The sequence below is a fragment of the Lathamus discolor genome, chromosome 5 (genome assembly GCF_037157495.1).
Source record: "Lathamus discolor isolate bLatDis1 chromosome 5, bLatDis1.hap1, whole genome shotgun sequence".
NCBI classification, from domain to species: domain Eukaryota; kingdom Metazoa; phylum Chordata; class Aves; order Psittaciformes; family Psittacidae; genus Lathamus; species Lathamus discolor.
In genome coordinates this window covers 6,319,854-6,347,185 of record NC_088888.1, presented here as the reverse complement: position 1 = coordinate 6,347,185, position 27,332 = coordinate 6,319,854, and the positions used below count along the sequence as shown (strand labels likewise).

At 55.1% G+C, this 27,332-nt stretch overlaps 2 protein-coding genes across 3 annotated transcripts in view; both read left to right on the top strand.

The window, feature by feature from the left end:
* PTK7 (protein tyrosine kinase 7 (inactive)) overlaps window positions 1-4,595 on the top strand; it is a 36,380-nt gene extending 31,785 nt beyond the window's left edge. The window contains exons 15-20 of the mRNA XM_065679531.1: window positions 1,874-2,029; window positions 2,187-2,419; window positions 2,992-3,072; window positions 3,153-3,304; window positions 3,381-3,559; window positions 3,746-4,595. Coding sequence (XP_065535603.1) covers window positions 1,874-2,029; window positions 2,187-2,419; window positions 2,992-3,072; window positions 3,153-3,304; window positions 3,381-3,559; window positions 3,746-3,906 — 962 coding nt within the window. The 3' untranslated portion in view covers window positions 3,907-4,595. The remainder of the gene's footprint in view (window positions 1-1,873; window positions 2,030-2,186; window positions 2,420-2,991; window positions 3,073-3,152; window positions 3,305-3,380; window positions 3,560-3,745) is intronic.
* Window positions 4,596-10,281: 5,686 nt separating this feature from the next.
* SRF (serum response factor) lies at window positions 10,282-24,976 on the top strand. 2 transcript variants are annotated; one of them, XM_065679528.1, is made up of 8 exons: window positions 10,282-10,827; window positions 12,094-12,360; window positions 17,939-18,200; window positions 18,534-18,713; window positions 20,324-20,443; window positions 21,107-21,298; window positions 21,814-21,890; window positions 22,134-24,976. In XM_065679528.1, exons 1-8 carry the CDS (start codon window positions 10,387-10,389, stop codon window positions 22,227-22,229), a joined length of 1,635 nt encoding a protein of 544 aa, XP_065535600.1. In that variant the 5' UTR covers window positions 10,282-10,386; the 3' UTR covers window positions 22,230-24,976. The 2 variants fall into 2 exon arrangements, with proteins under 2 accessions (XP_065535600.1, XP_065535602.1); XM_065679530.1 differs by lacking the exon at window positions 18,534-18,713 and having other exon boundaries at window positions 10,288-10,827.
* The last annotated feature ends 2,356 nt before the right edge of the window (window positions 24,977-27,332 follow it).

Genomic DNA, 27,332 nt, shown 5'->3' with positions numbered 1-27,332 from the left:
CAAGGTCACATCCTTGGTGTGCCGTATTCATTGTAACAAGGGTATTTGCTCTCAGCATCCCTCTGACTGTTCTGCTTTTTTGGGATGAATACAGACATGGCATCTGGGGAGATTCAGGGCTGTGGGGACTGATGGGAGCGTTTGATTTCTCTGTTGGCACATGCTAATTTCGCCAGGGTGGCGTGGCTGTGTCTCTCCTGAAGATGCTAAGGTGTTGCAGTCAGGTGGGCAAAGCAGACACTTGGTTCCCCTCTAATTCATGTATCCCACAGCCTAAACTTCCTGCTCCTTTATGCAGTCCTTTTGTTAGCAACTGTCTTGTAAAGCCTCTGTGAAACACAGGGATGTTTGTTCTTGGAAGTGTCTGTTGTTGCTGCTCACGGGTGCTGTCTCTCAGTGGCAGCATGCTCACTCCGCAGCCTCTTGTGTTTTGTTGGCACAGTTGCAGCAGTTCTCTTGTATTATCGTCTTGGCTTCAAGCTGTGGTCTTGAGACGCTATCAGTCATGAGTGCAGACAGCACAGGGTCAAACAGTCTTGCTAATAATTAGTGTAAAACCAGGGAGAGCATAAGTAGTGTCGAGCTTTGATTTATAGGATAGATGGTGTTTTTTCACTATGGTCTTCTGCAAATGTTATTCCAGCGTGTGAGAGATGACAGCTGTCAGTAGCCATGGTTCTTAAGTCAATGTATCTCAGTCTTCACAGCTCCAAGCCTACCTGTGACAAAGCCGAAGCCTCTGTCACAGTGGGCTGGTACCTCTCCTGTATGCATGCATTGTAAGCGTGCATGTACGCACGCTGCTGTACAATACCCCTTGATGGAAATTATAGGGAGTGAGATTCCTGTTGGAGTTACCTCATGCTGAGTCAACACTTAATTTGTGATTAAATCCTTTTTGCGTGGCAGGGGTTTTCTTAACGCTCACCCTGGACTAGCTGAAATGGAGTGTGCGCAGTAATGCAGGGTGATGCTGCACGTGTGTCAGGCACCTTAGCTCGGTGCTGTGCCTTGCTTTACATTCACACTCCTGCCTTATGGAAAGTACTTCTTCCTGGTGCAAAGTCTGATACAAGCAGTAAATGCATTCAGAATCGAGGTTTGCTATCTCTACTGCTATCTATACATCTTTCCCCTACAAGCTGCCTGTAAATTGCAGGGTTCTCTACTTTCTTAAGGTAATGATGTTTTGCCCTGTTTGCTGGCTTTTGTTTGTGCCAGGAAAATTTCTAGCTTGTTGCTGAGCAGAAAGCTTGCAGGGGTTGGTTGCAGGGGTTGCATTGCTTCCTAGCACTGCTCGAACCCAGGCAGTAAAGGAAACTCCAGGCTGATCTGGTCTGACAGGCTCAAGATTATCAAGGCCATGAGTATTGCTAACATGCTGGGAAGTGAGCAAGGAGCAGGGGTTAGGCTGCAGCAGCCAATGCCAGATCGATTTCAGAGTCTCTTGGGCATCAAGAGACTGTGGCTACAGTGAGCAGGGTCCTCTTTGCTCTGTCTCTGCCTCACACATCCAATCTCCTGCTGCTGTTCTGCAGATCTTTGTCAATGGTAGTTTGGATGTAGCCACCCCTTTGGGATGACTGAGTGCCATGGGATGGACAAGGCCAGATGGGGCTGGTTCGCTCTGGGACCAAAGCCATTGCTCAGCATCTGATTTCAGGGGTGGCTGCAGGGCTGCCAGAGATGGGGCCAGACCTGAGGGAACAACTGTGTAGAGGCCACGCTGTTGCCTGGGGCTAGACATCAGGCTGGGGTACTTGGAGTCAGTTGTGGTTGCTTGGAGTCTCAGCCTCAGAAGGGGCTGATCCTCATCTTGACATTCTCTGTACAGCCTGGCAGGATGCTGAAGCCATTTGTGCTTTGCTTGCAGGTGGTGCTTTGCTGCAGAATGGGCAGATGACAGCAGAGATCCAGGAAGAAGTGGCCTTGACCAACCTGGGCAGCAGCTCTGGGGCCAGCAAGCGGCACAGTGCTGCTGACAAGATGCACTTTCCACGTTCCAACCTGCAGACAATCACAACCCTGGGTATGCTGGTCCGCTCTGCTCCTGACCCCACTCCAGCAGGAAACCCCAGCATGTCCTAGGCATAAAACTGGATGTGCTGAGATACTGGGGGCCCTGCAGCCGCACATACGATGTCCTAACGCATGCTGCCTTCCCATGTGCTGGTTTGCACTTCCAGGCAGGGGGGAGTTTGGCGAAGTGTTCCTGGCCAAGGCGAAAGGTGCTGAGGATGGTGAGGGTGAAGCACTGGTGCTGGTGAAGAGCCTGCAGACGAGGGATGAGCAGCTGCAGCTGGACTTCCGGCGAGAGGCAGAGATGTTTGGCAAGCTGAACCACTCCAACGTGGTGCGGCTGCTGGGGCTGTGCCGTGAGGCAGAGCCACACTACATGGTGCTGGAGTATGTGGACTTGGTAAGGCCCCTACCAGCAGTGCTGCATTGAGGAGGAGGAGGGGTGGACAAATGTGAATGGGCAAGGGGCTTGCAAGTGTGACATGGTCCAGGCTGGCAGCACAGGGCAAGTGAGGTGTAGGGAGATGCAGCTGAGCTTACCATTGTTCCCAACATGTGGAGGACTCTCAAGGGGTATGGGTGTCTCCTGCAAGTTCTGGAGGTGACTTTGTCCCCTTGCACATCCTCCTGATCTCTGGTTTATGCCCAGGACTTGGCTGAATAAATTAAGCTGTGGGACTCCATGCTGCAGAATGGCTGTGAATGCTCAGTGCTACCATGGGGAACCTGGAGCTCATGGGAGAAAAGTCAATCTAGGGCATGAAAAACCTGGAATCATTAGGCCTGCTTGTCTCGATCTTAGCCAGTTGAGGTCCAGACGGCTTGCCCTGCAGGGTCGGTACCAGAAGGACCAGCAAGGACCATGGCCCAGGAGATAAGGATCAGTGGGCCTGTCCCATTCAGCCGCTGCAGGACAGATGTGGCTGGCAGAAGGGAGAGGTGCTGCCACTTGAGTTTCTGTCTGTCTCCTAGGGGGACCTGAAGCAGTTCCTGAGGATCTCCAAGAGCAAAGATGAGTCTCTGAAGCCACAGCCCCTCACCACCAAACATAAGGTGATAGTGCAGTTCTGGAAGCATTGTGGGGCTGGGGACCCTGAGGAGGGCAGCCAGTGCTCACATCTCTTTGGGGTCAGGTGTCTCTCTGCACACAGGTAGCCCTGGGCATGGAGCATCTCTCCAACAGCAGGTTTGTGCACCGGGACTTGGCAGCCAGGAACTGCCTGGTCAGTGCCCAGCGGCAGGTCAAGGTCTCATCCCTGAGCCTCAGCAAGGATGTGTACAACAGGTCAGCTGGGAGCCTGGCAGGGGAACGGGAGGGGTGGGATGGCACCAGTCTCATTGCCCGCCTCTTCTGCCCACAGCGAGTACTACCACTTCCGCCAGGCCTGGATCCCACTGCGCTGGATGCCCCCTGAAGCTGTGCTGGAAGATGAGTTCTCCACCAAGTCAGATGTGTGGTCCTTTGGGGTACTCATGTGGGAGGTCTTCATGCATGGGGAGATGCCCTACGCCCCGCTGGCAGATGATGAGGTCCTAGCAGGTGTGTGGAGTACCTTGTGCTGTCCCTGGCACTGCAGCCTATTGTAGTGTGTGATGTCCCCTCTCTTGACATGGTGCTAGTCTGGGTGGGGAAGCTGTTCCAGCCCCTGTAGAGAGATGCTGCCCTCCTTCCATGCTGTGATGATCGTGCCTCTTCCCAACGGCCCTTCCGACTTTGCTTTGCCAGGTCTGCAGTCAGGAAAGACGAAGCTCCTGCACCCCGAGGGCTGCCCTTCCCGCCTCGCCAAGCTGATGCAGCGCTGCTGGGCCCCCAGCCCGAAGGACCGACCCTCCTTCAGCGAGCTTGCCACTGCCCTGGGGGACAGCCCAGCTGACAGCAAAGCCTGAGCATCCCGGCCCTTGCTGGGGAAGGATGCGGTGGGGTGGACGGGCGTCTGTAGGTGCCTGGGGAGCCCTTTGCACCCCTGCGGCCCCTCGCTGAGCCTGACCCCTATGCGCCAGTGAACAGCTCGGCACCAGCAGCTGCTGGACTCAAAGCACAAGCCAGTGTACCCCTGTCCCGCCACCCCTCTCCTCCACTGGTCCCAAAAGACAGCCCTTGCTGCCTCTTGCTCTCCGCCGTCCCAGCCCAGCGCCCTTGGGCTGCTGGCGTGGATGGAGCACGGCTCCTCCTCACCTGGTGAGAGCTGGGCTCCAGCACCAGGCTCTGCGTCCCTGCTCACCACCTGCATACCTGCTGGCCTGGCCCCTCCATGTCTCCATCCAGGCATCCCTGCCTCCCCTGCGCCCCGTGGGTACAGGCCAGCCAGCAGGAACACGAAGTGCCTGGCATATGAAGGAGCTCACTACCTTCCCCAACTACCCTGTGCCTTTTTTTGTACAAAGACTCTGGGCAGTGTCCCCTTTCTCCCTCTTCCAGAGCACCGACTCCTCCCTTCCATAGTATTTCTGTTACTGGAATGCAGCCTAGAGTGGGTTAGTTTGTTTGCTTGAGCGGAGGGTACCACAGACACGAAGGGTTGGGTTTTGTTGGGTTTTTATGTGCTGCTCTCAATAAAGAAGGCTTTTTTTTGTTTTGTTGTTTCTTTGGTCTTTGTAAGACGCTGCTGTCAGATGGCTGTTGGATTGTTTTCTTCCTTGTGGTTCCTGGAAAGGGCTGGGGGCCATTCCTCAGGCATGTGTCTCCTGTGTTTAACCCTTTTGCCCCCCTTCCCAGCTGGATCTGAGATGCCTTTCCTAGCCTGCTGTGGCCAGAAGGAGCACTTTGCCTCAGTGCTTTTTGTCTCTCTGGGTAGTCATGAGTTGCTTTCCAAGAGGGACTTGTGTTTCAAGAGCAAATATCCCTCTCAGATTCCCTGAAAGCAACTGCTTATGGGCATGCTGAGGGGCTCCCCTCAGTTCAGGTGGCCAGGCTTCCATAGGGACTTTCCTGTGCCTTGTGGTCTTGGACAGCTCTGCAGCCTGCACTGGGTTGTGTTTTCACAAAGGAGAGCTCCTGCTGCTTCTTAGAGGACTGAGGAGCTAACGGGTCCCACCCCCAAGAGAAGCTGTGGGCTCTCCATCATCAGAGATATTCAACCCTACACCAGGTAAGCCCTGAACAACCCAGTCCAGTTGGCTCTGCTTTAAGCAGGGATGGACCACAAATGTCCAGGATTCCTTTCCCACCTCTGCTACTCGGAGAGGCTTTGGAGATGCTGGAGCATGAAGTGGGCTCATTTCTTGCAATGTGCTGTCTGGCTTTGAGCTCAAATTTGGTCCAGGGCTTGGAAATGTCATCTGGGCCTCTGTGGATGTAACCATGTTTGCTGCCTATAGAGCAGAGCTATCAAGTGTTTGTTCCTTTCATGACACTTACGATGGGAGCTTTGGAGTCTCCCTAAGCCAAGGTCTCTTATGAACTAAGGGGTGGCTGTGGCTGACTGCTGGGTCTCTCTCTTCCCTAGACCTGGCCCTCCTACAGTGCTTGGCAGCAGGTTATCCCCACCCTGAACCCTTGCTGCCTCCTTGACCCTTCTCCAGCCAGCCTTGCCACAGCCCGGAGCTGATGGCATTGTGCACAATGGAAGGAGCTGTTACAGGCAGAGGTCTTGTGGTGTGCCTTCTCTCCCCCTTGCAGCTCCATGTCCCTCTTGTTGCTCTCCCCAGTCTTTCCCAGTGTGCACACGATGCTTTTGAAGTGGGTAAGTGCTGTGGCACTGCCGCATGCATGCTCTCCAACTAGCAAGTGACCTCTCATTTGCTGTTGTTTGATGTCCTTTGGTTCAATCACTCCCATTCATCCCATTGCCATGGACTTCCCTGCCTGGTGCCCTATGTCTCAGCCAGAATGGCTGCACGCTGTGGGCTGATTCCTGCAGCTAAGTCACTGACGAGTCTGTCTTGTCTTACCTGTGTGTCCCTTTATAGCACTTCCTGCCCCAGAAATACTCCCAGGTGGTTCTGCAACTGTTTCCTTGGGCATTCTGTGGATAGATCCTATCAGACCCTTTTGATAAGAGCCAGTTGATCCTTCCAGCTGGACTAACATTGCTATTTTGAGCATCTCATCCCTCAGCAGCACCTATTCCATCCATCCTGGATACTGGTGCTTTTCCCCAGAGACTGGGAGGTGAGGGACCGGTAAGGGCAGTTGTACAGCATCAGCTGACAACCAGGCCAGAGAGTGACCCTGAGAGTCTGCTCCAGGCGAGGGCCGCCTGCGTGTTGGACACCACGAAAGGTCCCTTGTCCTCCCACCTCTTGCCCCACGCTGGACATGACAGGCAGAGCAGCAGTGCTATTGCTGTGCTCACTCAAAACGCTCCTGGGTGGGCTGGAGGTGCAGCCAGGCACCACCACTTGTGGTGGCCTAGCCAAGCAGCGCCTCGGTGCTGCCCCAGGTAGAGAATAGAGATGCCAAGGACTTCTGGAGTAACATCCTTGCTCTGTCACCTTCATACATGCAGATACTTCTGTGTACTGGAAGGGAATGGCATGGTTGTAGTGAGCTGGTTCTGTAAGCAGGGTCGGGATGGGGTGCTCCGCTTTATCCCAACACATCCTGGGACTCAAGTGCCTGTTTACCATGCAGTCAAGACCTGGTGGCCACAGGGAAGCACTGGAATGCAAAGGCACCAAAGCTAGGACGCATCCAGACCCAAAGGGTGCAGAACAACAGGGGTTGGGATTGTGTATTTTTGGAAGTGATGTCATGAAAAAGTTCTGTATCCTTGGGGATGGGACAGATGTTGGCCAGACCAACTGAAAACAGCAAGCTGAGCAAATACAGCCCTGGCTAAATGTGGTGGAGGACAGCAGGAAATCAGAGCCCCTGCAGGAAAATAAGATGACTTGGGCAGCTGACAGAGGTGGGATCCAATTGCCTCAGCCCAAATTGAAAGAACAGCTGAAAAACACAACCAACCGACCAACCAGCCTTGGGAATGGAAGACAACCTGCGGTACCCAGGAGCAGCACGGCTCCGTCAGAGCAGTGGTCCACCCGGCTTTGGCCAAAACTGAACGTTCACTGAGCAGTGTAAGAGGGCAGCAAGCAGGGATGCACTGTCCCAGCTAGCACATTCCTAAAGCATAGGGAGCTGCACACGAGGCGTTTCCAGCACTCTGTGATGTTTCTCCTTGCCAGAAAGTTATCCAAGTACCTCTTACACCTGTGCACGCTCTGAGCACCCCAGCAGTGAGTGCACAGAGCCACTGTGCAGCTTGAAGAAGCTGTTCTTGATTTGCTCTGCTTCTACCTACTGCCCCGAGGCTCTTACCCAGCTGTGTCAGGCACCTGTGAGGGTGCTAACGGGCCTTAATTGTCCTAAACAGCCTCACCTGGGGCCTCCCACCCTCTTGAGCTGTATTTAAGGTCAAGCAGAGGCTTTCAGTTGGGTTTTGAGCAGTCTTGTGGGTGTTTCTGTTTTGGCTTTATCTTTAGCCCTACCTCTTAGGCGTATGTATTGCTGTCTTGCTCTCCAGTCCTGCTTTTTTGGCTCCGTCTCCTGACCAGGTGGATCCTGGACTTTGTTCATTGCCTGCTCTGTGGATGGACCCTGTTACCAAGGCCTGCCTCTGCTCTGCTCAGGTAGTGTGGAACTATAGTTGTTATTGTGGAACTTTCTGTTAGGGAGAGCATGGGGTGACTAGTCAGAGCCTAAGGGCGACCTCTCATGGACCAGCCCCACTCCTGGTCTCATCTATGTAGGGCAGAAACACCCTTCTGCTGGCTTAAAAAAAGGGCATGTTAAGAAAGGCGCTAAGAAAGATGTGCAGTACTTCCAGTTTGGTTGTTACTGCTCATGGGTGAGATCTGGCTGTGAAGAAAAAGAGCATCTACCTGTACTCGGCAGCAGTCAAAAAGCAGCTAAAGTATCAATGGTAAGAAGATCAGTAACGGGATGGAAACCACCACAACCCCAGAGCTGAGTGCAGGGGGGGTTTAATAGCTCTGCAGTTAAAGTATGGATGAAGAGCTGGAAAGGGATAAGAAAGGGCTTGTAATGGCCTGGAGGAGGATTGCAAATGAGATATGGGAGGTTGGCTCTGATGCTGGGGGTAGCAGAGCCCATGCAATAGTGGAGCTGGCACAAGCAGCAGCTTGTCTGGGGAGATGTATGGGGTTAACTGGGTAAGAGGCTTTTATGGCACAGTGCTGAGTGCTGTACCCATAGCTGTGTGAGAAGAGGGTTATAAATGTGAGTTTTATGACTGGTGGGGGTGTAAACGAGAACAGCCCTGAAGATGAAATGGGAGGTTCGAATGGCCTGAAACCTGTTTTAAGCTGCTTTCAACTGCCACTGGGTGCTGGTTTCGTTAGGGAGGTCTAGTATTGCTGGTAACTTGTCCTGGGGGTGACGGTGGCCTGAGGACAGGGCTTGCCTCTGTAGCATGCATCTGACTGCTTTGGTGAGAGATTAGCATCCCAGGAAACTCAGATATTTCTGGTGCCAATTCGAGCACAAGTGGGAAAAGTGCCTTGGAAAGCATCCTCAGGATGGCACTAGGGAGGGAGAGGATGGCAACGTAAAGGATGAGCCAGCTCTCCCCTCTTGCCTGTGCAGACTCTCCTGGAGCCTGGAGAGCAAAAGGCCTCCATGTAGCCCTGCAGTCCAAAGGCCCAGGGGAGGGGAAAGAGGAACCAGGTAGTTGCCCCATGAGCAAAAAGCCCCATGATCCTGGTACCTGCAGTGGTTGTGCACCCACGCTGAGCAGGCAGACTGGTCTGGCTCTGGCTGTCGGATCTACGTGCCAGTTGTTCTCAGCCTAGCTGGTGCCTTCAGTCGTGCAGAGGGTCTTGCTGCCCCTTCCTCCGCCTGGCACGGCCCGGCCAGACCTCTGTCTTACCTGTGCCAGGTGTCGTTTGGTGCTCAGCACGAAGGGAGGGTGGCAGGGCATGTGATGGAAGGCACGTGCATCGCAGCGGCCCTGCTGGGAGCTATAAATGGCATGTGTGCTCACTGGAGGAGCATGGCTGGCGGGGGGGACGGGGAGGTGGCGGCAAGGGGGGTGTTTCGTTTTGCAGTCACTCCTTTGGTCTGTAGGAGATTGGCCCTAGAGAGTGGGAGACAGCTGTGAAGGCTGGTGGCAAACGTGCGTGTCCCCTGAGTGGTGAGGCGGGTATGGAGAGGGCTTGTGCAAGCTGCAGGACTCTTTCTCCATAGGGATGTAAAATGGGTCTGTGGCAGGGCTAGTGCTGGCAGAGGTGAGGGCTTACCCTGGGTTGTAGTTCTTGTTTGTAGGATGGGGTGTGGGAGAGCCCTTTTCTTAGCTAAGGATGTGTCTGTTGGTGCTTACAGCTTCCGGCTCTGTGGTCCCTCGTGCACCCATGCTCCCTGCCTTGCTCCCGGTTTCTCTGCCTGCATGGGCTGTCCCTCTCTTGGGGAGGTCCTGGCTCACACCTGAGCAGAGGACATGGTCTGTGCCGCCTGTTAGAAACCCTCTTTGCTGCAGAGTGGGGTGGACATGGGCCCGTCTGCATTCTGGGTTCAGCCCAGCCATCTCCCTAGAGATCAGGGTACAGGCAGTCTGTCATATCCACGGGTCTCAACTCTCTCCTCCTAGCTGTGCCCCTCCCTGTCACAGAGACCCTTTTCCTTCTGAGCAGTGGTCAACTTGTGCTTGGGCAATGTGCATTTTGGTTCTGTCTGCCCAGTCCTGTGCCCTCCACCCCCCATAGCCACCATGTAGCCCCCAGACCGGCTCAGTGCAGCCTCTCCTTCAGACCCTGCTGTCACACGCCACGAGCAAGCAGCTCAGTTGTCCCCTGCAGGCTACGGGAACCGTGGACCTCGCCTGAAGCAGCGCCTGGTGGCCTTGCCAAGAGCCGGGCAGGGTGCTGAGGTGCGGGGTACGGCTCGACCGCATGCGGAGGGGAGCAAGGCAGGGAGCCTCAGCCACGTGGTGTGTTCCCTGTGAGGCCAGGGCTGCCTGGAGCCGGCAGTGGGAATGGGGAAGCGAGGTCTGGAAGCTCGGGTGCCTCAGCCCGGTCCCCCCCGCGGGTGCGAGGCACCCGACGCTGGCTGCCGCCCGCCCCGTCTGCGCCGCGCCGGCCGCTGTCTCTTTAAGACCCTTCTTGCGTGTTTCAATCTGGGGGTGACGCGAGCGCAGTCGGAACGTATGCAAATCAAACGCCAGCCGCTGGCCAATGGGTGCCTGCGCTTGGCAGCTGCCAGCCAATAGGGTGGTGCCTCCCGGCGGGGCGACGGCTCGCCCCATATAAGGAGCGCCTTTGCCAAAAAAGGCAATATTGTATCGCTTTATATGGGGGCGGCGCGGCGCGGCGGGGGCGGCGGCGGAGCGGGGCCGTGAGCGCGGAGCGGGCGGCGGGGCCATGGCGGGGCCGGCCTGACCCGGCCCGACCCGACCCGCGCTCGCCGCCGCGATGTTGCCGAGCCAGGCCGGAGCCGGGAACGGCGCCGCCGCCGCGCTGGCCCGCGGCTCGGGACTGGGCCGGGCGCCGGTGCCGCGTGGGGCGAACGGCGGCGGGGCGGCGGCGGCGGGGCCGCCCGGGGGCCGCCTGGAGCGGGAGGCGCTGTACAGCGGCAGCGAGGGCGACTCGGAGTCGGCCGAGGAGGAGGAGCTGGGCGGCGAGCGGCGCGGCGTGAAGCGGGGCCTGGCCGAGGCGGCGGCGGCGGCGGCGGGGCCCGCGGCGGGAGCGGCGGCGGCCGCCTACAGCGGCGGCGGCGGGGGCGGCGGGGCCGTGAGCGGCGCCAAGCCCGGGAAGAAGACGCGGGGCCGGGTGAAGATCAAGATGGAGTTCATCGACAACAAGCTGCGGCGCTACACCACCTTCAGCAAGAGGAAGACCGGCATCATGAAGAAGGTGCGGCCCGGGGCTCGGGACGGGCGGGGGGCGGCCGGCCGGCACCCACCTGTCGGTTGCCGGCGCCCCGGCGGAAGCGCTGGCCCTGTGGGCGGTGCGCGCCCGGCTCGAGCGGGGAGCCGGCCGGCGGGGCCGTGCCCGGAAACAGCGGCGCCCTCCCGGCCCCACGGAGGGGGGGCGGCCCGGCCCCGGCTCCTTCCGGGGGGCTGCGCGGGAGCCCCCGGCGGCGCCGGTTGTGCCCTGCGGCCGGTGCCTGGCTGTCCGCGGGGCTCCGGACAGGGACCCGGGCAGCCGGCAGCGGGCAGGGTGCCTGGGGAATGCCCGGTTCGGTGCAGCCTCCGGGGCCCCCTCTCTGTGAGCCGTAGCTGGGTGCTGCGCCGGTCCTGTGGCCCAGCAGGGCTGCTGGCCCCTTCGGCTGTGGATGGGGCCAGAGCCGTGTCTCCGTTGGTCCGGAGCGCTCTCCGTGGTTCCTGGTGGCTGGAGCTGTTGTGCAAAGACATTAGAAACTTGAGGGATTTTGTTTGCAGTTGGGTGCTGCTGGCTCCCCTTGGTGCTCACTGCATCTTCTGAATGACCGAGCAGTGCTGCATCCTAGCTGAGCCGGGCTTCATAGACCCTGGGAAGGTGGGAATGGTCGTGGGGTACCACTGGGTGCATCCTGGTAGCACAGGATCCAGAATGAGGCCATCCTGGCTGTGGTAGCTTGTTGTGAGACCACGGAGTGTGCCATGGTGGCACATGCTGAGCCACCAGTTAATGCCAGGGCATCAATGCCAGGGTGTTTGGGTCCAGCTGTGCTTACGACTGTGAAGATGAAGAGGGGACTCTGGATCCTGGCCTGGCTGGCGTGTTGGTGATGGAAAGAGGTAGCAGAGGCACATGGGCTGAGTAGCATCCTCTCACATGGCTCAGCGAGAGGGCATCCAGATATGTCTGGAGAAGTTGGTGGGATTTCCACAATGGAAACAGCCTAGTGTGCCCATGACCTCAAGCTGCCTGTCTTGAAGGGACCACTTTTCCCATGGGCTTTTGGCATTCACATCACCGAAGGGCATGCTGAAGGAGATGGGAACACAGCATGGGGCACTTCAACCTGTAAGGAGCCAACCTGAGTTGGTTTTAGAGGCCACAGCTCCTCTGGAGTGACGGCTGGAGCTGATACGGGTGAAAGGAGGGCCATGCTGGGAGCACAGGCGTGTGCCAGGGACTCTTGTCCTGTGCTGTATGTGTCCGTGACTCCCTGTTCTTCCCTTGTGCTCCTGGCAGGCCTATGAGCTCTCCACGCTGACTGGCACCCAAGTCCTGCTGCTGGTGGCCAGCGAGACGGGCCATGTGTACACGTTTGCCACGCGGAAGCTGCAGCCTATGATCACCAGTGAGACGGGGAAGGCATTGATCCAAACGTGCCTCAACTCCCCAGACTCACCCCCACGCTCGGACCCGACAACTGACCAGCGCATGAGTGCCACGGGCTTCGAGGAGACGGACCTCACCTACCAGGTGTCCGAGTCGGACAGCAGTGGGGAGACCAAGGTAATGCTCAGCCACATGCCTGGGCACCCTGGGAGGCATGGGCTGTGCCAGGATCAGTGCCAGTCTCCTTGAATAGCAGCTTGGGAAGCTGAGGATGGGTCCTGCTTTGTGGCGACTCCAGTGGGTTAATGCCCACTGAGAGGCCTCTCTGGGCTGACTCCTTCTCTTGTCTGGTGACAGTGGTGATTTGCAGAGGGAGGGATGTGAGTGGCAGGTGTCCTGGCCCCTGTCTCTGCAGTGGGGCTCCCCACCGGCCCGGCCCGCCCCCTGGCCAGCTCTCAGCACCGTTATCTCTCCCCGGGTGTCTCCATGCTCTTGCACTCATTGATAAAAATTTGATTCTGCCTCCATGGCCTTATAAGGCCTGGTTTCCCTCGCCAGAGTCCCTGGCAGGGCCCCTCACATTCCTTATAAGCTGCAGCTGTCTCTTGCTTTGGTGCTGTTTTGGAAGGGGGCAGGGAGGACATGGGGAATGGAAACATTTGGCTGGATGGACTGTTTCTGCTCCCTGCCTCGTGTCCCTGCAGGCACTAGCCCTTGCCTGTGGCCTCTCATTGAGGGTGCTGCGGAGGACTGCCTATAGGTGCACAGCTGGGCAATGAACCTTTCCTGCTTGGAGGACTCTGTCTAGTCACTGCATCGCTGGTGCTGGTCCTAAGGGTTGTCTCAGAAGAACTGGCTCCCTTATAGACTGACAGACTGGTTTGGGTTGGAAGGGACCTTAAAGCTCATCCAGTTCCAACCCCTGCCATGGGCAGGGACACCTTCCACTAGACCAGGTTGCTCCAAGCCCCGTCCAACCTGGCCTTGAACACTGCCAGGGATGGGGCAGCCACAGCTTCTCTGGACAACCACTGCCAGTGCTTCATTGCTCTCATAGTAAAGAATTTATTCCTGATGTCTCATCTGTTCAATAACTTCAATTTACATCATTTATACAAATGACATTTTTCCATATCCCTGCTGCTGCCTTGCAGGCTGATCCACAGGAGCATGGAGATGGGGAGGCAGGGGAGTTTGTGGAACAAGGCTGGGGTGACATGCTGAACTGGGGTTGTGCTGCAGCTTCCTGTGCCTGCGAGGGGTGCCACTGGGCACTGCGAGTTGCTGCAGCTCTGCTGTGGCTGTGTTCACGGTGTGGGACCTGGGATTGCTGCAAAAGCCTCCTTCCAGATGATCCATGGCCTTGCTCTAGGAGACCTCTAGCCAACTGTACGCAAACTACAGCAGCATCCTAATCTAGCTACTGTACACAAACCACAGTAGCCACTAAGCATTAAGCAGACAGAACCTGGAGAATGGCGTTTGAAGTCTGTGCGCTGTAATCCCAAAGGCAGCAAGTGCAGCAACATGCCTAGTGTGGTGTTTGGGGCTGCAGGGGTGTTCAGCTGTGCTTGCATCCTGTGGCAGTGCAACGGCTCTGATCACAGTGCCGCTGGGTACCTGGCAGCCACAATTTCTCCATGCCCTTTTCCCCACGTGCATGTAGTGCTGCACCGAGCAAAAACTTAATCACTGCTGAGCCCTGAGAAATACCAGCAGTCCCAGAGATCCCTGCAGGCAGAGCAGCTGCGGTGGGCCAAGGTGCTGCTGGCTGGAGAGCTCTGTGCTGGAGCCCAGGAGAGTCCCTGGGAAGCCTTCCCATTGGTGGGAGCCCAGCAACAGTTCTGGCTGTCCCAGTCTGGCATGACTTTCCTGGGTGCTCTTGATTCCTAGTGTGAGCTGTGCCAGCCCTTTCCAGTAGGCAGCTTCTTCCTTCTGCAGCCTGTGTTTGTAAGGACTTGTCTCTTGTGCTTCTCCTGTATGAAAAGCACATCCTCTGGGCATTTTGTAATGAGACAAATTGCCTATGCTTGGAGTAATTGGAGGTGCAGGAAGTGCTGTGCATGGCAGGTGACCTGTTCCTGGCATGGGGCTTGTCCACATTGTGTTCTTTGCCCCTGAAAACACTGCTAGGTGGCCGCAAAGGAAGTGCGGTCTTGGGGTACAGTTAACTCTGCAGAAGAGATCTTAATGCAACTTCTCTGCCCACTTTCTGATGCAACTCTGCAGACTCCATCTCAGTGTTTAAGAGTGGTAATGCTTAGAGTGGGGTGCATTCTGGCCATGGCCAGCCTTTAGTGCAGGGCTGGAGGAGCCCCGTGGCCCTGTCTCCTGCTTGACATTCTGGCTAAATCCATCCCTGGCCTGCTGAGGGTTCTTGTCCTGGTAAACCCTGAGGCTGGGACAGTCCCATCTTTACCTTCCCCAGTCCTACTGTGCCTTGTGCATGGCTGGAAGCCTGGGTTTGTGCTGTGACAGAGATCAGCCCAATTCAGATAGACTGAGAAGTTCCCTGAGGATGAAGGCAGCCTGTGGGTGGGCACTGCTAGGTGGCTGGCATCCTTGCTGAGGGGTGGGTGAGTGGTACACATGGCTGGGTTACAGGTATGTTAGTGGTGGAGGTGGCAGGAGATCAAGTGCCTGGACTGTGATGTCCAGCCACATAGGATGCTCTGAGAGGACTGGGAGGTTGCTCCCTGGCCTTCCTGTGAACTTCTTCGACCTCTGCAGGGACAAAACCTGCTTTTGTTCAGCTGCTGCAGCAGAGGCTGGGAGCAATGCAGCCAGACTGTTACCTGCAGTCGGCGGCCCACTGCTCTTCATTTGAGCTACAACCAGCAGCAGCTATGAGATCCTCCTGCTGTGCCAAATCCAAACTCCCTGCCACGGAGCTGAGTTTGGACTGCCGCTGGGAGTGGGGCGTGCTGTACTTTTAAAACAGCATCTGTATCTTCGCAATGATACTGCTGTGCACTGATCTGCCTGATCTCTTGTGCTTCTCAAAAGGCCCTCATGTAATCTCTTGGGTGTAGTTATGTGGGAGAGAGGGGATTTTGGAAGGAGCTCAAAGGCTTTAGATTGGGGGTAGGAGGATGTGAGTAGCCCTGATACGGCCATCTCTCTTTGAGGTGGGGTTAGGAAGGGTTTTTCTGCCTCATCTGGAATGTAGATCAGGTGTTGGAGGCCTGATTGGGATTTCCCATGTACTTCCCAGGCCAGTTGCCTTCCAACATCTGCATAATAATGCTGGTTTCAGGGTCTGGGCCATGCTGAACAAGTGTCTCAGGCAGTCCCCGAAAGCTGTGGAGAGGGATTGTGTCTGTCCCCAGGATCTTTCTAAGGTCCAGGTAGGCATCAGTTGGCCTGGGCCATGCCCTATGGTCCACTCATGCTGTATAGCATTTATCAAGCACGCACAGCGGTGTGGGTCTGTGCAGCCATCTCCTGATGCTATGCTGCACCTTTGCTGCATGTTGATTTCCCCAGGTACTGCTCTGCAAACTGAAGTTTTGAGTGAGCTGTGGTGGGGATTGGATGTGCAGCTGGATTGGGAAGGAAAAGGCCTTCAGGGCTGCTGTGGTGCATCAGGATTTGCCCATGGCCCTTTGGTTAGTCTCTGCTGAAGGTGACCTATGACTTGGCTCCTATTGAAGGCTGGCCTTGTACATGTACTCTAGGCTTTACAGGTGCTGAAGGGAGCCAAGGCACCCAGGGGCTCTGAGGCATCACTGACAGTCATGGGGATAAGGCAGCAGATGTCCAATCCCAAGGTCTTGCTCGACTCTCTTTCTGTACTAGGAGCTATTGCTGCAGCCTAAGAGAAGCACAACAAAGACGGGAGGAATCTGAGTCTCGCCTGTGGCAGAGATGGGGTGTGCATGGTTCAAGCCTGCTGGCACAGCATCCATCCCAAGCATCTTTTCTGCTCTGATCATGCTGAGGTTTGCCCTTGTACTTTTAGGGAGTCCTGGGAAACCCCCTGAGCAAGGTGCTGTGAATCTTTTGGGATGCCTCCTGCAGCCCTGAGAGTGTGGAGTGTTGGGGGATGTTGAGAGCTCTGGCTGCCTGGTGGCTGTATTTCAGGGATGTACCGCTTCAGGGCTATGTCTTCAGGATGAGAGAGCCTGGGTTTTCCAGCCGGGAACAAGACCCACCCTGCTCTGCTATGGCTTCCGTGGCTTAGTGGGCTGGGGGGAGCTCTGCCCTGTCACCCACGTGGGGAGAGCACCCATAGCCTCCGTGTCCCACGTGGGATGGCAGGAGTTTGTGGTTGAGCTAATGGAAAGTGCCCGTGCTGGGCTCTACTCTGTTATCACGTGCCTCTTCTAATTTGGACTTCAGGGACTGTGGTGCCAAGGCTGAGGGGTGTTACTCTCCTCCCTCCCTGGGCCCTGGGGCACGGCTGAGTGCCCGGGATTGGCTCCTCCTGTCCAAAATGGGCTGCCTTCCCTTTTTTAGCTGTTGGTTGAGCTGTGAATTCCTCGTTCCTGGCAGCTTGACAAGCTGGGAACAAGGCTTAGCACGTGGGAGAGCTGGGCCCACCAGCCTGCAGCGGGAGGGGTGGGAGTGTGGCAGCCTTAACTCTTCCCGGGTGTGCCGGCAGCCGTGGCAGGGCACGGGGACAGCAGGTCCCTTCGGCCTGTGGTGTGGTCTCCTGCGGAGCGGTGTGTGTGCAGTCTGCTCTTGGCCAGATGAACAGGACAGGAGAGGAGCTATGGAGACCGTAGGTATCTAAAAGGGGATTTGGGGGAAGGAGAAGTGCGACTGCCAGGGGCAGCAGGGATCATGCTGGGCTTGGTTCCTGCAGATCCAAGCCACTTGCTTTGTAGCTGCTGAAGCTGAGGTGTTACATGCCCTGCAGCCTGGCATACATTTTCCTCCGGAGTTCTCAGACCCAGGAGGCTGGCCTCAGGCTAGTGTTGGCCCGGTGCAGGGCCTTTTACCTCCTGCTGCTCAGCTTCCCTGCCACTGATGTCCTCAGGCATAGAGCTCTGCTCCTTGCAGGACCGTGGTGTGTGCTGGCTGTAGCTAACATGCCGAGTTGCTTGGAAGCATTTGCCTTCTGCCTCTCTCCTGCTAGTGGGATGGCAAATGGGTGCTTCCCTTGGCCAGGTTCTTCCCTTTGCTCCAGGAGATTTGTGGAGGCATTCCCCAGGGCCTACCAAAGCAGCTGTCAGAGCTGGGTTTGGCCATCCCTGGTGTCCAGGGTTTGGCTTACTCACCTCTCACTTGCTGCTTTTGGTGTGCAGCTACCTTTAAGAGCCAATTCCCAGCTTGTTCTTGGCCATGTGCTTCCTGCCATAAGGGAAGTGGTGTGTGTTCCTGACAGGAGACCGTGTGTTTGCCTTTATGTCTGTCCCTGCAAGCACTGCTTTTGCCTGTTGTGTGCCAGAAAGAGGTTTTCTCCTCTTAGAGGCTTTGGGGAGTCCTGGGGAGGGGAATGGGTTGCTTTGTCCCCTGGTGTCTCATAGGGAGGTCTCTCAGGGGACCCGTGTGGCCCTGGGCTTGTATCCAAGGTATACGTTGAGCTTTCTCCAGCTTTCCTCATGCTGCGTTATTGGACACAGTCTTCTCATGTTTGTACAAGCAGCTTCTCTCTGCTGCACTGTCTGTGCTCCATGTGCTGGCAGCAAGCTACGGGGGTAAGGTTTAGCACCAGCATGCAACCAATGGAGCCTGGTTTGATCTTATGGGCAGGTAAGGGTTGACCAGATCCAAGGGCTGGTCTGAGTTGTCACAATCTCTCCTTCCCCAGGACGCACTGAAACCAGCGTTCACTGTCACCAACCTGCCGGGGACAACGTCCACCATCCAGACAGCCCCCACCACCTCAACCTCTATGCAGGTCAGCAGTGGCCCATCATTCCCCATCACTAATTACCTGGCGCCAGTGTCTGCCAGCATCAGCCCCAATGCAGTCACCAGTGCCAACGGGACAGTGCTGAAGACTACTGGAGCCAGTGCAGTGACATCTGGGGGCCTCATGCCGATACCCACCAGCTTCACCCTCATGTCAGGTCAGTGCTTTTAGGGACCAAGGACTGCAACATTCAACAAAAGCGCATTGCTGCCCTCTCCAGAGGAGGGAAGACTAGTGGCAGGAGGAAGCAGAGTGGTTGCTGCTGTAGGGTGAACCTGGCTGGGGTTCCTTGCTCGATCCCAGCCAGGCCAGTGGCTGGAGAAGTGTCATGTAGTGGCTGTTTCCTTAGAGAGCTGCTAGCTGGCCCTGCTGCTGGGAAGGGCATGGTGGCAGGGAGCTGAGTTGGGACCCCAGGGCAGCACCAAGAAGCCTGGAGGGAGTGAAAAGAGCTGATGGTGACAAAGCCTTTCTTTATCCCTCCTTTTGGCAGGTGCTTCCCTTTCTCCGGGGACCCCTACCATTCCTCTCACTCAGTTACAGCCGCACTCCCTGGCTCTTTCCAGCCAGCAGGGCCAGGTGGTCACGGGTACGGCTGGACCGCTGCAGCAGGCACAACAGACAGTCTTCCGCTTCCCTGCCAGAGCTGGAGGGCAGATCGTGTCGCTGACAGGTCAGCACTCGCTTCTCCTCCGCTTGCTTGACTTGGGGGGATGGAGGCATCTGTGGGGTCCTGGTCCTGGCCAGAGAACTGACCCCCAACTGAGGTGGGAGCACAGGAGGCAGAGCACAGGGCACCCTGGCTGTGGCTGCAGGGGAGAGATGGGAAGGCAGGGTAGAGAGTGCTTGGCATAGGCAGGAGCAGCATCTTGGGGGATACAGACCCAGGGAAGCAGTGGGCTGTCAGTCAGTCCCCTGCCTGAGGGTTTGCATTCTGACTGGCAAATGCAGAGGAGGGGTCCTTGGTACAGGTGTGCTGAGGCTCAACTGTACTGCTAGGAGGACTGATGGAAGGAGCCTGCAGGGTCTCAGATGCCCAATGGATGTTTTTTGAGTGCTGGCATTTGGCTCTGAGCAGCTGCTTTTGTATTTGGATCTGCAGTCAGTCACTGAGCCACAGTGCAGAGGACAGATTCTGAGAGACCTGGAGCAGAGGAGGGAGCAGTGCTGGTGTGCTGCCTCGTGTGTGTTGTCCTTGGTAGGAATTTATTGTGCTGAGTCAAGGCTCCCAGGTGTTGCATTGGGGCTGCATGTGCTTCTGGCTGGAGGTTCAGAGCCGGGCTAAGCTCCTGTTTGTGGAAACAGCCATCATCTGAGGACTGGTACTGAGACCATGTTTCTTGTGTGCTGCCTGTTTGTGCCCAAGTCAATGAGTCTTATAGCTTGCATGCTTTCTTGGAGCCCTTATGGCTCCTGTGAGCCCTGGCAGACAGCATGATCCTGTGCAAAGGGACTGGATTTCCCTTGTGATCTGCAGGAGCTAAGAGAATAATGGATATACATCTCTGTGGTGTTGTGCATGGTGAAATTCGCCATCTGAGTGAGGTGATTAGTGGTTCCTGCTCTCTGGCATCCCTTGCTGTTCCCTCTGGCAACAGGACCTGAGCCTGAAGGGAGCTTTCTGTGCCAAGCTCTGTCTCTGTGGGCTGGGCTAGAGGCTGTGTGGCCATGCCCCATGTACAAAATGTACATCTAGGGTGTATGCTTTGTGGCCCGGTGTAGGGCACTGTGGTGTCTTTAGGATCACCAGATGGGTGAGATAGCTGTTTCCCGAGTGTCCTGTGGAGGATGGAGCTGAGCTCCAGAGTGTGAAGGCAGCGGACTCCGTCTGGCCTGGGCATTTGGATTCTAGCAGTTCTGTTTGGTGCAGTGAGATGATCCTTGCATGGGCAGTGCTGGGGGCATGATCTGGGCCCTTTCCTCCCAGCACCTTCTGTGCTGTGTCTTAATGGAGCCAGGAATGGTGAAGGGTGCCCCAGACATGCCTGAATCATGTTTAGGAGCTGGACAAAAGCTTCTGTAGCCTTTTGTCTCTAGAGCCTAGAAGCTCAGCTAACCCTTCCTTGGCCCCTGTGTGCCAGGAAAGAGCAGCTTTTGGCCTGCTGTTTGGGACAGGGCCTGGTTTCTGCCACGTGCTGCTTTTGGCCAGCCTTCCACAGCACAGTGCAGAGCCACGCTGTGGAGCAGTTTGCAGCTAAAGAAAGACTGGGGGGCTTTTTCACGTGGCCCAGAGTGCCTTTATCACTGCCGAGCATAGGCTCACAGGCTCCTCTCTCTCCCAAGGTGGTACCATGGCTCAGCAGGTCCCAGTCCAGGCGATCCAGGTGCACCAGGCACCGCAGCAAACGTCTCCCTCTAGTGACAGCAGCACTGACCTTACCCAGACCTCTTCCAGCGGAACAGGTAATTGGGGCATGATGGTAAACCATGTTCTGTCTTCCTAATCGCTCCTGCTAACAACCCACACCAGCAGGCCTCACGCCTGCTCCCTGCTCAGGATCCTTCTTCAGACCAACCCTATCCCAGCCTTTCTGACAGTTTCCCAAGTGTATTTTATCTTGTTGGCAGCCCCTGTGCTATGCTATATCTAGGTAGATGTTGTTGTGCATAGGGCACCTTACAAGCGATTTCAGAGCCTTTCCAGCCACAGCATCTGCTCTTAACTTGCAGCATGGAGCTGTGAACAGGTTGCCCAGTTCTCACGTGGCTTCTCAGTGAGCCAGCATTGCCCTTAGCACACAGCATTGGCTCACATCTACTTGAGATTTTTACTGTATGTGCAGAAGACACCTCTCTTGTCAGCAAAATCTTAGTTTGGGTGCCTGGATGCAGGCTGAATCCAGTTCAACGTTTTTATTAAAGCTTGTATCTCAAGTTGAATTTCATCCTTGGATATTTGGCTACCATGCCTTTCTGCCCCATCATACTTATGAAAGAGTAACTTGGGAGAACAAGATGGGCATCTCCATGCTCCTGCTGCCTCAGCGCACCAAGGGCATGTGGTGGAGGGAGGGGTGCTGGGCAGACTCCTTTTGTGTGACTCGTTGTCATCTGTCCTGGTACCAGTGACCCTCCCAGCAACCATCATGACGTCGTCTGTGCCAACCACTGTGGGTGGCCACATGATGTACCCCAGCCCACACGCGGTGATGTACGCGCCCACATCTGGCCTTGCGGACGGCGGCCTTGCAGTCCTCAACGCATTCTCACAGGCACCCTCAGCGATGCAGGTGTCCCACGGCCAGGTCCAGGATCAGGGTAAGACAGCTCTTCGGGTCAGTGTTCCCCTAAGTGCTCTGACACCCTTGTTTTTCTCTCACATGGATTTATGCTGTATATTCATGTTAAAAAAGCTGCTTCTGAGCTGTCCTAGTGGCTGCAGAAAGGCCTGGCAGGGGTGATGCTTGATGTGTGCTTTTAGATCTCACTATTCTCCTATGCAAATGATTGCTGGGAAAAAGGGTGAGGGTTGCTGAGATGGGTGGCCTATGGGGCAGGCCGGTGGAAGAGTTAGGAGAGATTGGTGACTATGTGTAGTTAGTTGCACGAGGGGAAAAAGCAGCATGAAAAATCATGCAGGCAAGACTTGAATTGAGGGCTAATGCCTGCTTCTCCCACCATTTTGAAAACTAGCACATGTGGCTTTCATCTGAGATGCTGCCATGCATGCAGACACACTCCTTCATCCTTGTGAAGCTCCATGGAGCTCAGAGGAAGGACCCATGGGGGAGCAGTGTTTAAGGGATGGTGTCATTTGTGCTCTCTCTGTGCAGGTGGCGTCCCCCAAGTGTTCCTGACAGCCCCATCAGGCACCGTTCAGATCCCAGTCTCAGCTGTCCAGCTTCACCAGGTAGGATCAGTGGTACTCACAGGTGTTTAGGGGATATCCTTGCTCTGTCCCTGCCTGCACATCCTTTGTGGGTCTGGGCAGACCCAGGTCCTCGGGTGTGGGAAAGCTGTCAGTGCCACCTACCTGTGGGCGAGGAAGTCTTGCTCTCCTTGGCCCAAAAAGGACAGTGCCACCCTGGCTGCTGGCGCACGCGGTCTCAGGGCATGCTGTCCCCCAGTGCTTCCTCCTCCCTTTTCTCTCTAGATGGCGGTCATTGGGCAGCAGAGCAGCAGTGGCAGCAGCCTGACGGAGCTGCAGGTAGTAAACTTGGACACCTCACATGGCGCCAAGAGTGAGTGACTGAGAGGCCTCTGCTGCCGGCCTTGTGCTGTTCCCTGGCTTGTCATGCCAGTGCTGGGGCTGGTGGCAATTCCTTCTCGTACAGACTGCACCAGTTATTTATTGTTGCCTTTTCACGTTTCCTTCATCCACACGTGCACACACACACAAACACACACACATGCACCCACACACACACACATAGGGCACGCGTGTGGGGCTGCAGGACCCACCTGGGGTGGAGCTATGCTGGGGCCATGCAGGGCTTGGGGGCATCAGGATGCTGCGATAGCTGTGCTTGTCTCACGCCAGCCAAAGAAACTTGTCTCTTGAGGGGAGGATTGCTCTGTGCTGCAAATAAATACTGCAGGGCATTCCCAGCTGGAGGCTTTGGCTCCTTCTGGGCACTCCTAAGACACCTTGCCCATGAGCGTTTGCTCTGCATGGGTTTGATCGCATGGGATTAAAACCCAGAGCTGTCCTGCAGGTGCAGTTTGGAGCAGAGTGGGCCAAGGCTGTGCTGCTGGCCTCAGCAATGTGCCTTTGTGGGGGTGATGGGTCCTGGCTGCAGCAACTTGCCCTGGGCTCTGGATAGGGGAGAGTGGCCAGCTTGCATGTGCATCTCTGGTTGGGCCTGCAGCACATGGCCCCATCCTCCTCGTATGCACTACGGTGAGCCCTCCGCCCTCAGTGCCTCCTCGCTGGGCTGCCTGGCAGACTTGCAGCCTGACTGGCTCTGCCCGGTGGCTGCCCTTGCACAGCTGAGGTGGTCAGTGGACACCCAGGAGCACTGCAATGCCCGAGAGAGCTCCTGGGGGGCTCTGTGGCCAGCCCAGTCCCACACTCTCCTCTCAGCCCTCACACTGCTTGCGGACTCCATACACCCAGGGAAATGTGGTCAGGTCTTTCCCACATCCTCCTGGAGCTCCAGCCAGCGCTTTCTAAATTCATCTGATGCAAGGTGGAGAAACAACTCAAGTGTCAAAGGGAAGAGCCCGTGGGGCACTGAGCTGCTGGGCATGTGGCAGGCTCTTCCTCTGAACACTAGGGTGGCCTGTAGGCCATCCTGGGCTGCGGAGGGGTGGCTGCCATGTCTGTGCGGGCTCTGCAAGGCTGGGGAAGAAGGGCTGGAGCATGCATGGTCCTGCATGGGAGTTGCTGTGAATGGCTCTGCTACCTAGCCCTGTCCCTGGAGGGAGAGTGAGCAAGTGAGAGAAGCTGCTGAACCCTTAAGGGGAAGAAGCAGCTACTGTAACTTTTTTTTTTTTTTTTTTTTTTTTTTAAGTTAAAGACAAAAGAAGCCTTGGAGGAAAAAAAAAAAAAAAAAAGAAAAGAAAAAAAAAAAAGAAAATTACTTTATTTTTCTAAGTGTTAAACTCAGTATTTATGTAATTCTTTGAGGAATAAAAGTTTGGCTCCTGTACAGTTTTCATGGGGTTTGTACCAGGGGGATGGGAGAGGGGTGGGGGGGCATGGAGGCAGGAAAGGGGCCTTGCTTTTGAGTTTGTATTGTAACCTTGGACATGTTCCCTCAGCATTAGCGTTTAAGCTGCGCTCTTCACCCACCAGCATGTGCCAGGGATCAAGCTTCACCCAGTGGGATGCTTGTTTCCCACTTAGCTGTACTGAGGACTCCATACTCATCATTTTGGGCTTAACGGGCAGAAGGCAAGTTGAAGAAGTGGCTGGCCTCAAAGTGGGAAACCCATCCCTTGGGAGCAAGGGGCTTGCAGTGTGCCCAGCAGCTGGAGATGGGCTGGGTTTTCTTATGGCTGTCCTGTTCACCTCTAGTCCTGGGACCTGCAGCTGCTCTGACACGGCTCTTGGTGTGGAGCAGTGCTGCCTGTGACTGCCTATGGGATATGGGCATCCCCACTCCTCCCTAGGAGGTGAGTGGCCAGCAGTGGCTGATCACTGCTCTCTCCGCTCACTGTGCAGGTAGCAACTCCTAGCTGACGATCTGGGCTGTAGTTCCTCCTATATAGCTATTCCTGAGTGCACAGATGTAGACAGGTCCCACCCAAGACCTCTGTGCAAAGAGCCCTTAGTCTGTTATGCAGCCTGGAAAGGGCTTGTGGGGAGTGGGGTGGCCCCTCTGGTGAGAGTTACATTTTGTGCTGCCTCCCGTTGGTATCCTTGCTCTAAGAGTGATGTATACCCTGCAGGTTGGAACGCGTGGGGATGCTGTGCCATACCCCATTGCTAGGTCTGTGAAAGCTGCTCAGTGATGCTTCCAAAACAAGGATGGGTAGCTAGGTAGCATCCAGGGAGGCGGATGGGGTTGGGGTTCGCATTATCCTTTGCCCCAGCACATCGCTGTGGCCTGGCTTTACTCCGCTTTGCTTGTGCTAGCGCTGCGGAGCAGAGCGGTTGGGCTGGGATGGCAGGAGTGCCCCTGCTGCTCCAGGGTGTCTTGGCTGCATCCCCTCCCTGGTTCCCCAAAGGCAACTGCTGGTTAAACGCTAATGGTGTATTTTATTTAAGTACCGACTTGTAAGAACACTTGTGTATCAGGGATGAAACGGCATTTATTGTGTGGTGACATTTTAGTTCATTTTACCGGTTTGAGGGTTGTGTGTGTGTGCGTGTGTGTGTGTGCGCGTGTGTACGCATAAGTGTGTGTGGGATTTTTTTTTTCCCCTCCAGTTTCCAGGGTTGTGTTTCTGGAAGGATGTGGAAGTAATCACAGTACTATGTACAGAGCTTTCTTTTGTATTAAAAACAAAAAAAAATACTCTTTCAATAAATGTTATCATTTTGTGCACAGATTTGGCATCTTGGCCATGCTTTTGAGGGAGGACAACATACACCTAAGGGCCAGTGAATGGGAATCAGAGGCAGATTCCTCCACCTGCTTGTGGACTGTGGAGGGTGGGAGGCTTTCTGGGCATGGTGTGATAAAGAGGGGTTCTTTGCAATAGCCTCCATCCTCGCTGCCTCCTGCACAGGTAAGACCTGACCAGTTGAACATCAGCTCTGGGAGTCCCAGAGCCGGTGGTGGGCAGCAGGCCTGTGAGTGCTGTCCTTTCCGAAAGCTCAGGGGCAGTGCCGGTGAGCAGCGCACGGTGTGGAGCCAAGAGGAATGAGGAGAAGGGGGACTTTTGAAAAAGAGTTACTCTAATTCATAGGTCTTAACAGGGAGGAGAAAGAGGCCCTCAAGCAAGAGGTAAACCAGGAAGGAGAAAGAGCCCGTGTCACTTAAGGAGTAGTTAGGCAATAACTAAAGCCTAAGAAGAGGAATTTTTACCATTGTTAACATCAAAGAAAGCATGATCCCTAGACCTGGTCTCAGGTGGATTACATGTTTATATACTGATAAACTAATGCAAACCAAAGGAGGATGGAGATACTTTTTTCTAGTGACAGAGGTATTTCCAAGATAGATAAAAGTTTTGTATGAAGATGCCGCTGTTAAGGTAATGTTTACCTGATGGGACTCAACAGGTAAGTGATGCTGGCCAAGGCCCTGTCTGTCATCATGGGAGATGTCATGCAGCTGGCATCCCAGCACATCCAGATACAGTGGCTGGTTTGTGCAGTACCATCCCCAGAACAAACTGGGCTTTAAACCAGTTGAAAGGCTGCAGGCAGAACAGCATCCTCTGACACTGACAGGCATCTGATCCAAGTCTTAAATGAAAACGAAGTTGTTTCCCTTCCTGTTTTCCAAGTCCATTACTGAGACACCTGTTATATGTAAGGATGGAGTTTAAGTGTTGGAGGCCAACACCAAGACTTAAATTCCTTGCAGAAAACCACTTTGAGAAGGTACGGCAATATCTTTGAACGCGAAGTCCAAACTGGAGGGACATCACTTCAAGTCAGGTCAAAGATGAATGACTGTAGGCCCCTATAGGCCAGGTCAAGGGCACATCAGGGCTCACTAAAGTGCCTAGAAGTGGGAAAGAAACCAAAGGGAGACAACCATCAGTGCTGCTGGGTCAACAGTATGCCAGCTGAAAATAAAACTACCAGCATCAGGTCCTGGAGCTGATACCAGTATAAGCGAAGGAAAGCTTAGCACTGATAAAAAAGTCCTTGTGGTGCACTATTCCTCACACCATAATTTGGACAAAATACCTCTCAGTGTAGCAGGAGAGCAGAAGATTGTACAGGAGGTGCTTAGGAGCAAAACACAGCAGAAATGGTTCCTTCCTCAAGGGAGATGCTTCCCCCTTATGCATCACACCACAGCCAGCCCCCTGTTCAGCTTCCACAAAACCCATACCAGCACAAGTAACCTCATGTTACTTGTGCACAGGGACTGGTGCATGACTTGCAAAACTCCGAACAGGGAGCAAGATACCACATACTCTTTATTTTTAGGATAAATGACTAAGCATGGTATCAAGACCATCAGAGCCAAGACATAAGCAGGGCATATGAATACCACAGAAAACCTTTCAGCATCACACGATGCCCGTGCCCTATTTGGCCACTGACATTTATTGCTGGTGACAATTTTGGCTATGGGATGTTGCCAGCTGATGGTACCAGAAAGGCTGCGTGTCCTGCTGCAGAGCATTATCACCACCTTGTGTTTGTGACATTAAACACAGCAGTGTTGCACGTGCTGTACATGCACAAACTGACAGCTGCCGAGAACAGAGGGAAATAGCAGTGGTTGTGTGAGCGGTATCAGCTTTTATGTAGTTGTGTGGTATCTGAGAAGCTGTTTTCATTCATGCAAATAGACTGTTTATCTCCACAGAGATGGACTGGTAAAGGCAAAGCATGATATAACTAGATGCCAGTTAGATCCTCTGAATTTTGACAATGCCTTGGAAGTTAATGGGAAAGGGAAATGACATGTTAATGGGAAGCACAGAGATTTCAAACGCACCCACGGGATTCTAGGAGAAGAGCATCACTAACATCAACAGAGGTTACATGTACTAATGGAGAAACCAAGAGGCTGGCTTGGAAACACGAACACTTACAGTCCACTGTGAATGCCACGAGTTTAGGGGATGGCCCCCACGGCCTGAGGCAGCTCTGCAGCACCTTTTTGCCTTCTTTTCGCCTTTTTGCCAGAGAACTCGCCCCAGGCACGCAGTGCAACACAAGCACCTGGAGCTGCGGCAGGGGCACCCTTCCGCTCCAAAACTCCTCGTTTGTTAACTC

What these genes read in the sequence shown, in the direction of transcription:
- SRF (XM_065679528.1), top strand. Translation starts at nt 10,387, where the DNA reads ATGTTGCCGAGCCAGGCCGGAGCCGGGAACGGCGCCGCCGCCGCGCTG. An exon ending in ACAGCAGTGGGGAGACCAAG is followed by an intron (nt 12,361 to 17,938) that starts GTAATGCTCAGC and finishes CTCCTTCCCCAG; the next exon opens with GACGCACTGAAACCAGCGTT. An exon ending in CAGCTTCACCCTCATGTCAG is followed by an intron (nt 18,201 to 18,533) that starts GTCAGTGCTTTT and finishes TCCTTTTGGCAG; the next exon opens with GTGCTTCCCTTTCTCCGGGG.